General features: G+C 37.6%; 1 protein-coding gene across 1 annotated transcript; it reads left to right on the top strand.

The window, feature by feature from the left end:
• The first annotated feature begins 9,199 nt into the window (after positions 1–9,199).
• On the top strand, positions 9,200–11,944 carry LOC147518427 (histone H2A variant 1). Its single transcript, XM_086590275.1, has 3 exons — positions 9,200–9,641; positions 9,732–9,845; positions 11,372–11,944. The coding sequence occupies exons 2-3, from the start codon at positions 9,738–9,740 to the stop codon at positions 11,666–11,668; spliced, it is 405 nt and encodes a 134-aa protein (XP_086446401.1). The 5' UTR covers positions 9,200–9,641; positions 9,732–9,737; the 3' UTR covers positions 11,669–11,944.
• Positions 11,945–11,965: the final 21 nt, after the last annotated feature.

The following is an 11,965-nucleotide window of genomic DNA, read 5'->3' as shown; positions in this document are numbered from 1 at the left end:
AAAGCCCCGCGTTCATGCTCCTCCCTCAAAGCATAATACACCCTCTCCAGTTCAATGTAGTCTTTGTCTAAAAACTCATAAGCGTCCTTCGCTTTCTGAGCAATCTCCTTATAATTTTTGGCATAGGCAGTCACAGTCTCCAGTTCAATCTTCAATCCCATCACTTCACTCCCAAGCACGATCTTGGCTAAGCACACATCCTGATATTGCGACTTCATATCATCAAATTCTTTCCTCTCTGCTACCTGAACATCCTGGACATTAGCTAACTCTTCCTTCAGATGCTCAACCACACCTTTCTCAGAGTCAGCAATCTGGGCAACCTCCTTTAGCTTTTGATAACCACTAATAAGCTAGGAGACATGCAACAATAGTACCAGTCAAGATTCAGAAATCAATTAAGTAAAGAAACCAAAAGTGTAAACATACTTACCAAACATTGCGCCAGGTCCATCAGCCTCAAGTTCTCAGCCAAGTCCTTGGCGTCATGATCACTCCGGTCCCCATCAAGTGCGATGCTTTCCAATAAGCAACTCGCCAACTTGGCCAACTTGTGACTACAATCACCTCGCTTAACAGTTCGTTTCTTACCATGCTCATCAACATACACCAGGTTCCGATCCAGATAATCCTGGTTCATAACAAACTTCCCAGTGGACTTACTAGGGATTCTTACCTTCATAGCAGGAGCACGCGAGCCCGGGGTAGCAATCTGAGACAACCCAGCCTTGAAAGTCTCCAGGTCCAGACCGTTCATATCAAGCTCAGTCCTCGACCTAGGACCTGAACTAGGTCGCCCCCCAGTATGCTCTACAACAGGAACAAAGCGCCTGTTACCACCATCCACCCTGGCACTCTTCACAGGTCTACCATTCGAGGGACCAACCTTCCCCTTCAGTAGAGAGTCACTCCCTGAGAAGGCCAGCTCCTCCATCTCAAGTGGGGAGTTTTCCCTTTGCTGCCTTCCCAGCTCCACAGGAGTGACCTCGGAGTTCCCACCAGTACGAGGCACAATTTGCTTCATCACACCAGCTCCACTCCCCGACGTACTCGCGTCACCTCCAGCCTTCACAGGCCCAGAGCGGTTCCTTCGACGAGCCTCCCGGGTAATTAAGTCATTATCCTCTCTCTGTCCATAACAACTTATGTTTCTGAACTAGCAACAACCACAGCTCGCGCTCTTTTCTTTTGTTGCCTCCTCTTTGACCTTATCCCTTCACCACCACACTCAATGAAATAGCACGTAACGTCCTCAAGAATCTCCCTCTTCTCAGATCGCCTAAGCCTCGCAAACCTATCAATTTCTCCCCGACTACTCCTGTTCGTAATCACCACGTCTGCAGATTCAACAAACAAACACATATCAAGATCAGCAAGAAAAAGAGAAACAAATCATCCCAAACATAGATAACAATACAAATGCACCATCAAAATTATAATTCCTACGCCTCAAACTACTTCCAGGCACACAATACTTCCCCCTCAGCAACAACGGTCTTTGCTCCAAAGACTCGTTACTCACTCTATCCAAAACAGACTACTTACCAGTCATAGTTTGCAGACTAAAGTTGTTCGACCTAGATCCCTTCACAGTGAAGTGTTCTAACATATCATTCAACCTAATGCCGTACTCACCTAACTTATTTAACATATCAAAAACCTTAAAAAGTCTCCAACTGTTTCCAACGAACTGACATGGAGCCTTCCTACAGAAGTTTAAGACATCACAAGTCAACTTCGAGAACGGCAAGAGCATTCACACTCTCAGTTACCCTACGCAAACAACAACCCCTCTATTTATAGGGACACAACTTCTACTAAACACATTATCTACATCCCCTAGATTGTGTATTTCCAATTCGGGTATGTTTATGCTAAACCTCTCCCTAAAATCTCCAAAACTCCTTAGTGCACTTCTATTTACAGACCTACAGGGCCAACTACTAGAGGAAGAACCGTCCTCCGCGTCGTCATTACTTGAAATAGCAACAACGGATCCAAAAACCTCTACCCCTTCTGACCCTAGCGATCTCTCTAGGTCATCAGAACGGGTATCCTCAGAATCAAACATTCTTTCTAAAAACACAAGCTTTACAAGGCCAACAACGATCTATCTACCAACGAATGCTATCTAAACAACGACAAAGATAGAAAATGGAGGAGAACTAACTTGTTACTCTCTAAACCGTGCTAAAGAGAAATGGTGCGAATGGTAGGAAGATATGACCAAAGTGAACCTTCCTCATAATTTCCATTGATCACTTCAAGCATCGATGTCCTAGCATTCCAAGCAGTCCAATAGGATATGTCAACTCCATAGTCATAAAACATCTCTCTCTGTATATCCCTTAGTTTGTATTTTGGATGATCTCTTATCTTATTTTCAAGTGCTTGAGCCACCCATGGAGCTCTAGCCTGAGTATACTTGTTCTTCTCATCAGCTTCACATGTATGTGCATCATTATACTTTCTCAGAATAAAAGTGTGCATGTCTTTTCTAGTAAGGGTAGCAGTTATTGTCCACTCACAGCTAGGATCTTTACATACATTTACCAAAATGTATCTCTCTCTGTCATTACTAAACTTGTTCTAAATTGCCATTGTCTAGAAGAACTCTCTAATTCCTCTATAGTAGCCCATGTTATTTTAGGCTTTAACTCACATGTGCCAAACCTTTTAGAAGCTTCAATTGGGTCAACAACCTTAGCTATCTCCTCATCCTCAAAAACATTAGTTGTTCCCTACATAAAGTTCCCCAACACCGTGCCTTGCAATTCTTCTTCTTAATTCTTGACTTCATCATCAACCACCATTGTATCAATATCATTGCCTAACTCATTATCAGAGTACTCACTATCTATATGACAATAGTCTTCATCATCACTCTCTTGTGAACTACTATCATACCCTGCATCCATCCAAGTACCAAAAACTGGTTCAAATGTTTGACCATACTCATACTTTCAGTATTACTTCCACCATGATTAAATTCCTCATCTATATCAACCCTTACAGCATCACCATGATCATTATTAAACTCATTCAATTCATCTAGAAAGTCATTAATATTTTGAGTACAAAAATCAGGCTCAATAGGATCTAGTTGACACAAGTGCACATCAGGCTCAATAGAATCTAGTTGAGACAAGTGCACATCATTCTTAGATGGTTGAACACCAATGTGCTCCTCAACCACATTCTCAGTCAACTCATCCCTTGCTTCTGGCTCAGCAGTTTCTTAATCATCAGAAATGTCGAAGATCATTGGCTTTCCATTAGGACTTAAAAGTGGTTTAGTTTTCAGTATGTTAAGCTTGTTGAACTTTCTTAAAGGTGTGATTGGTTTTTTAGTGGAAACTGGTTTTTGTTTTTGAGTGGCAAATGGTTTAGATTTTTGAGATTGAACTGGGTTAGGTTGTTCTTGAGTGGAATCTGGTTTTTGTTTTTGAGTGGCTAGTGGTTTAGATTTTTGAGATTGAACTGGGTTAGGTTGTTCTTGAGTGGAATCTGATTTTTGTTTTTGAGTGGCAAATGGTTTAGGATTTTGAGATTGAACTGGGTTAGGTTGTTCTTAAGTGGAAACTATATGGGAACTGGATTACTATTACATAATCTAGGTGATATTCTAACACTTTCACATACTTGTATAGGTTTCTTTGGTGTTCTAGGTGTGGATTTAAGTGGTGGTGGAGAGTTATCAGCAGTAATGTTAGCTGTTGCAGTTGGTGGAGGTGAGAAAACAAATAAAGGTTTTTTTTTTGTTTAAATTTACCCCACATATCCATCCAATGCTTGTCTTCTGTTATCCTACATAAGTTCCCTTCAATCAAACTTGCAATCTGAAACTCAACTCCTTCACCAATCAGTTTTTGCACATCCTTTTCCAAATCTAGCCAACAAATCTCATCTCCATCATACTTCCCAGACTCTTGCTTACCCTCCTTGTATTTACTAGTCTTAATCTTCCCAGGGATAGTTCTCCCCCACTTACCACCATAATGAATGACAAATTTTTTTACACCTAGTAAAGGACTGGCCATAGTACTCAACTAACAAGGCTACCTACATACAAACAACATATAGAGTAAATCAGATAATGAGAAACAAATTTGATTCACAGTACAATTACATTCAAACAAAATTCAAACCAATTTCAGGTGAATGCACACAAATTCGCATGCACAACTTTATACAAATAGCATATCAAATTTATATTCCAATTTCAATTAGCTACCATATGTCTTCAAACAAATAGAATATCAGACAACAAAATAAAACAAAAAACAATTACATTGAAACAATATAAGCAAATCCATCACTAATACTTCAAACAAAAAAAAATTAGTCCTACTAGAAAATAAAAAATTAGTTTTTAGTCCATGTTTCACTTTAGATTTTTAGTCCATGATTTTAATACACCAAACCATGTAATGATAAAGTTGCAACCGAACAAACTCATGAAAAATTACTTTCAGTTTGAAATTTTACCAAAGAGATTCCAAAAGGATATTTAAACTCATGAAAAAGCCACCATATTTTCAATAGAACGATCAACTACTATCATGAAAAATATTCATACTCATGAAAAACGATATTTTTACTATAAACGTATAAAAACCTAATCTTTAAGTAACAACCTTCCTTTTTCGGCTAACAACAACTAAAGTTGATCTCAAATCAACAACGATCAATTTATAACCTCAATTCTACAATGATCTACAACAACACTTCATGAAACTTCATAAACGACGACGATTACCAACTCAAACTTTATAATTATATTGAATTTCGTAATGAGAGAAGACGAGGAGTTAGGCCATCGTTAAAGTTAGTGTTTTCACGAATGAAAGAGGATGAGTGTGAGAGAGAAGTCCAGTGCTAGGGTTTTGGAGCGAGAGAGAGAGAACAACGCAATGAATATGTAGTGGGAATTTTCCCTCCTTATTTCTCCCGACATTCTCGAGATGCGCAAAATGCGATATTTCAAATTTGATGGTCCCACATTTTACATAACTCAAAAACCAACACATGTTCATTTAAATTATTAAAAATAAATTCACGTGATGTTGCACACGAAAGGATAGTATTGCTATTTTAAAAATACAAGCAGATTTACCACAGTCAACTGAGTTGACTTGCAATCAAAAGTAGGACTAAACCCTGATATTCATATTTTTCTGGACCAAATCCTAATAAACCAACTATTGTTAGGACTAAGACCTAAAAAACCCTAAAGTATAAACTATATAGCAATATTTATATTTTGTCTAAATTATGAATATACTCCTATACTGTAAGTTACGATTTTTTTTTTTTTTTTTAAAGTGAGCACCAAATAAAAATGTAACAGGCAGATCACGCCGTGCCGGAATGCTTAGTATAGTTAAGGTGAGAACAAGGTTTCCAAACGCACCCTGAAATCCTGAATGTATAAAATCAATGTTTAACCGGACTGTTTCTGTTTGTTAGAGACCCCACAACTTGAAGAGTCAGTAGACTGTGGACCCGAGTGTTTTTTTATCAGATAGTGGACCCGTGTTGATCTGCTGACTGCTAGAAATTGCAACACGGCCTTAGTGCCTTACAGAAATTCATGGACCTCATATTCGTTTTTGGGATTTGATTAATCTTGGCCCACATGAACTATAACTTTTTCTTTCCTAGCTTCGCATTTCCAGACACTTCGATAAGGGAAAGTCTTTCTAATCTTTTTGTTAGAATATGGAAGCTGGACGCGTTCTGTACCCTTTTGTTTGGAACAAAGTTGAGGTCTCAACTTTCTTATAAGTCCTCCCTTTGATAGTATTATAGTTAGGTCATCCAATAATTCAAACAAATTGATGTTCCTTGGTACGACACCGAACGCATCTCAATGATCATCCAAATGTATTCACTGATAATAGTACCCATCATTTTGATGCAAATAAATGGGCCTGAGACTTTATGTTAGTGAAATTATTAAATGGAATAATGATTTGATGAGGACATAAAGATAGTGGAAAAGGAAAGCTAATTAAGATGGGTTTGTCCCTACATTAGGCATCCTTTTCAAATTATTATTGTATAGGATTCTTATTAGGGTTTTATCTTAGTAATCTAAGGCATATAGGACACACTGATATTTGTATATGTAGAATTATCAAAATGAAGATACCATTTTATGGTATTTAATATCGACGAGGTTTAGGTTGTAATTTAAATATAGTACTTGATTATATTGACTGATATGATGATATTAAACTATTGGCATTTGTATAATTCATGTGGTGGACCAGGTTTGGTTGGGTCAAAATTGATGATTCCATTGGCCAGTTATGATAGATAATTGGATATTACATATATGCAATCTATATGTTGCTTATAATCATGATTTAAAAATAATATATTTTTTTTTGGTAAAGGTAGTATATTTAAAAATAATTTTGGTTGTGAGCAAGAGATTCTTCCTGGTTAATGACATGCGATTAGTGTTGGAAATGGAGCGGGTTCTGGTTAGAACAGACTATATCCATGTCCAAATCTATTTTTTCAACACATAACCAGATCGGATTCATGATCCGAATGGATTCAAAATGTCATACTATATTCGAACCATTTCTTTAAATGGTATAATCGGACCCGACCCGAATTTGAACGATTCACAAGAGTCTAGACTCCAGACCGTAGAGACTAGAGAAGATATTTATTTGGAAAATATATTAAACAAAACTTTACATTTTGGATTCGGATCTAGGAGGATCCAAACCGTTTAGAATAGAACCATATTTGAATCCGAATAAAAAATGGATAATCCATATCTGAACCATTTTCTTATTCGGACTCATTATTAAGGTCCAAAGCCGTTGAAATGGGTTTAGATTAGGTCGGATTCGGGTCAAAACCCTCACCATTTCCAGCCCTACGTGCGATAATTTTAAGCGAGACTGCATTCAGACCCAACAAGAAGAAAATGGTTGTTCAATGGGTACTCAGTTATCACATCCAAAAATAAATCCCGAGTGTAGTGCACGCACCGCGAACGTGATCCAATGTATAGATATAAGATGGAGCCAAGTCCAACGATTAAAAACAGTTTCATGTATCTGAGTATCTCTAACTATTGATGCTCCCATAATTCCAACATTTCCAAGTGCTGTGATCTTCTGGATTAACCAATTTCTCAAGTTTGGAGTCACCATAGGATATCCCAGATGTGAAATCCATATAGTTTTTTGGTAAAGATATTTTTTTGATATCCATACTTATGTATAAGAAGTAAGCAAAAGATTATGTTAACTACATTAATATTTAAGAGAGAACGCATTACGAGTTTCAGACCCAAAAAGAATAAGGGGTAAATTCTCCAATTGACTATGTTGATGTCAATTTGTTCTTAATTCGGCCACAAATAGCAACACAACACATTTTATCAGCAACTCGTGGGGGTAATGCCAGCAATTTTATGTACTGAGTTGATGACAATGGCTCAATTGGGAACAAAATGACATTATCATGGCCGATTGGAGACTTTACCCAAAAATAAGATGTACCCAAATCTAAGGGATTTTAATTTCATACTTTCATGTACACTGTCATTTTTAGGGTTGTCCTGTGAGGTTGAATTTGTCAATTTGGAGTCAAAATAGATTGATAAGTACACCCACATAAATTGACACGCTCTTTTCGATAATTTGGCAGTAAATTTTCTTATTTAAATTTTTTTACTAAAATTAGACTTCACTGATTACTCAAATTAGATTTTTTTGAAAGAAGAATTCTATTAATGTAGAGTTCAAATTGTACTTGTATTATTGTATTAGGAAACTTAAGATAATTTAGGTGTGTACACGTGGCATATCACTTTCTCAAGAATGGTGCCATGACTGCCAAACCACCTGAGATGGTCTCAACTTTAACATAGGTTTTCGCTACGCTACGTGCACCTTCCAATTTGCAAAAAAAGATTCATTACAACTTTGTCATTGACCATTTGACCTAAAAAACATGTTTTGTGTTGGGCACCTTCCAAATACATCAAGTTAACTTGTTGGCAATCTTTTATAGCCATTCTCCTCCCAATTTTATTCTCCACATTTAAAACTCACAAGTCCTAACTAAACCAGTCATAAACCCTAATCCCTAAAAACTATACCCTAAGTCCTAATAAATTTAATCAAACACAATCAAAACAATAAAATGGAAGACCCTAACTTAATTTTTAGAACAAGAATATCCCTTTTACATGCCAACATGTTTGTTCCCCTTAACTTCCTCTATTTTGATTAGGGCTATTAATGGGTCGGATTCGAGCTGGACCTAGGTGTGTCCAAGTCTGGTTCAATAAAATTTTTGTTAAGTCCAAGCCCGACTCGACCTAAGTCCTTCTAGACTCATCAAGACTGATTGGGCCTAGCCCAAGTCCGAAACATAACAATTGATTGTTCATGGGAATGGAACCTCGGTCTCATCTATGGCAACCACAACCTTATCCACTAGAGCACAATTTCTTTTCATTCTAACTGTGTTAAACTTAAACTAATACTGATCAAGCTTAAAAACAAATAAAAACACAACTACAAGTATCAAAATGTTGGTCGGGCTACTAACGGACCGGACATAGGTATATCCAGAATTGGCCCATTAATGCTATCAGCCATAATTTGAAGTCTAAGTCTCTATATTATCGGTTCGGATCCAATCAGGCTTCGGGCCTAGCCTGACCCATTGACAGCCATAATTTTGACCCGAACTACTCCTCTATTATAAGCAAATTTAACTCTTAAGTTATTCTATTATATTTCGATTTCTATATCCTAATTTGGTGAATGTGGTTAGAGAGTGGTCGAAGAGAGAAGAAAGACATGAATACTAAAACCGGTTACAAAAGACGCGTATCAATTTTCTCAACCTATGGGTTGCAACTTGCAAGTAGGTATTTGGGCCCTCTTTCGATGAACTAGGCCTAGGACTTCATTTCCACTCTTTGGACTTTGGAGCAACAAACTTATAAGGGCATAGCTCCACCTTGATCAAGACATAAAGTAATGGAACATCTAGTCTGCAACCCAGGGCCATTGGCCCACTATAATATCGTACTCAAGAGTCAGGAGTCAGGACTCAAACTGATCACATTCACAGGTTCACTTCATGTTTTTTCTTTCATCCAAAACTTGTCCGGCTAAAATGATAAACTGTTGCAAGTGTACGATGTGCATGACCCAACAAGCCAACATAACTTGAAATTTGCCCCCCTCTCTTGGATCTTTCACAATCAAAAAATTTGGACCTTTCATCACTCATATATATATATTGTACCTAACTTGATAGTTATCCAATACGACATTCACAAATCAAAATCCGGCCCAACATAATTCCAAATTCAAATTCCTTAAAAACTTTCACCACACAACTCCCCTCTACCCTTGATCAAAACCACAAATACCAATCTCCACACTAACTAACCCGAAAGAATAAACTCAAAACCCAAGGGTATTAAAGTAAAAATGATTTTTTTTGAAAGACAAAAGGCTTCCCACCAAAGCCATAGATCTACCGCCTTTAAATTCTGATAACTAATAACTATTTTAATCACGCCAATAAAAGGAGACTCCTTATTCCTAAGCAACCCACTCTCAACTCTTTCTCTATTCACACCAAATCAGGTAAGATCTGGACCGTTGATTTTGTTTCCAGATCAAGATCTAAATCTTGACCGTTGATTTTTGTTTTTCTTCTTCTTCTTCTTCTTGTAGGTAAGCATGGCGGGTAAAGGAGGAAAAGGATTATTAGCGGGAAAAACAACTGCTGCAAATAAGGATAAGGATAAGAAGAAGCCTGTTTCTCGTTCTTCACGAGCTGGACTTCAGGTACATCTTATTTTCTTCGATTTTGTTTTTTTGTGTATAGAGTGAGAAATTTAGGGAGAAAGATGTTTTTTTTGAAGGAATTGGGAATTGGGAGTTGGGGATTGAGTTGTTAGTGAGTTTATTGTGGTATATGCTATAAAGATTGGTTTTTTATGGGTGAATTTCGTTGGAGAGAAGCTAGGTGTTGAGATTGTTGTCAATTTGTTGTGTTAACCTTCAAGTATTGGTTTTTAGTGAAGGTGGTATAGGGGAATTTTAGGTGACATTGGTTTTTTTCAAGTGTTTTGGCTGGATGTTTAGATTCTGCACATAGGGTGTTTGATGAAATAGTAGTAGATGAAAATAGGGTTCATGATCAAGAAACAATGTGAAAAGTTTTAGGATTGATGCACTGTACTCCTTTTGTGAAGGAATCGAGGAAGTTGGTAGTTTGCCAAGTAGTGTACTGCTTTAAAGGTATGTTGATGCAACTTTAACACTTATTTGAAGGCATACATCTAGGCAACTTATCAAATGGAGTTGCATAAACATGTAAAGAGAAGTTTATGAGCTTAATGCGGTTGAAGACGTGGGATTCTAGTGTTAGAAGTGCGGCAGTGGTTGTCTCTATAATGTATTATTGCCCGAGTGAACTATATAATATTCTAGCACAATTTTTTTTCCGGTTTTGTATAGTTTGCTAACAATGGTGAGATCAGATCACCTTTGTCGTAGCTGTGTACGATAAAGAGGGTGAGTATGTATGGAGTAGTTTTACCTGTCTGGAGCTTTCCATTATAAGTAAGAGTAAACAAGTTTACTTAGGTCAACATTGTGCCAGCTGGTTTGTTGAGGGAATTGGGGCTGGTGTTGTCTGTTATTGTATCTAAGAGAACTTTAGATGCTCAGCAAGCAAAAAAATTTAAAAATTGCATGCTACCTGAAGCGTTCTTATTAGAGTGAACTTTCTGAGGATATTTTGGTAACCTTTCCTCTGCCCTAGGCTCATATTTTGTGATGCTGCTGATGGAACGATTAGATGTTGTTAACCTGAGTCACACTTAATTTGTCAAATGCAATCAATATCCATAAGGCCCTTTTTTGTGTATGTGTAAAATGATTGCAGTATCTATCCTGTCCTGTTTGGCATTTGACATGTTGGAATTTTCAAACTCACAGTCCGATGCATTATGATTTGAATCAATATTCTGTTGTCATGTTTAAGGATGTGTAATGGTGTTTGACATGATCGCAAAGTGTCCATGCTTCCTTGTCGGAGACAATCATTGTTTAACTTCAGTGTGAGAAGTCATGTTGTATCATGACATCCTTTTAGGTGTTGGACCGTCTGTGTCACATATGCTCAAGGGAGTTGCATTAGATGTGCAAGCAGCTCGCTCAACTTGACTGTTGATTTTTTTAGTTATGCTGACTCACCATTGTAAACTGATTAGACAGTTTTCTCTATTATTCTGTATTTTCTATTTTGTACCGAGTGTTTATTACTTTCTATTAACAGTCTTTTTGTTCTCTTGTTTGGTTTGTAGTTTCCAGTAGGTCGTATCCACCGTCATTTGAAATCAAGGATTGCTGCAAATGGGCGAGTTGGGGCCACTGCTGCAGTTTACTCCGCAGCTATACTAGAGTACCTTACAGCAGAAGTACTGGAGTTGGCAGGCAATGCAAGCAAAGATCTCAAAGTGAAGCGTATCACCCCAAGGCATCTGCAGCTAGCTATCAGAGGGGATGAGGAGCTTGACACGTTGATCAAGGGAACAATTGCAGGTGGTGGTGTGATTCCTCACATCCACAAGTCACTCATCAACAAGTCAACCAAAGAATAAACCTTAGTTCTTTGCTGAGCTTTCCATCAGTCTCTTAATTGTTGTTTCACAGGCATGTGCCTTGGTTGTATGTTTAGGTGCTCAGTAGATTTTTAGGCTATTTGTTTCTGTTCTAACTTTTAATTCTTAGTGACGTTCTGATTTGAACTAGAATTTATTTCTTCTGCTTGACGTTCTATGGATTGATGTATTTTTTAGCAAATACGCAATCTGTCTTTCCAATTCCTAGGCATCATGATGTACTTATTGGTGGTTCTAAACACAATTTCATGTGTACGTCTTATGACCGCTGGTAAA

Source organism: Coptis chinensis, chromosome 2 (genome assembly GCF_015680905.1).
Source record: "Coptis chinensis isolate HL-2020 chromosome 2, ASM1568090v1, whole genome shotgun sequence".
Lineage (NCBI taxonomy): Eukaryota > Viridiplantae > Streptophyta > Magnoliopsida > Ranunculales > Ranunculaceae > Coptis > Coptis chinensis.
The sequence above is the reverse complement of the archived record's forward strand: the minus strand, read 5'-3'. Positions and strand labels throughout refer to the sequence as shown.

Excerpts from the sequence above, each read along its gene's own strand:
- LOC147518427 (XM_086590275.1), top strand. The coding sequence starts at position 9,738 with ATGGCGGGTAAAGGAGGAAAAGGATTATTAGCGGGAAAAACAACTGCT. Across the intron at positions 9,846-11,371 it reads CTTCACGAGCTGGACTTCAG|TTTCCAGTAGGTCGTATCCA; the intron begins GTACATCTTATT and ends TTTGGTTTGTAG.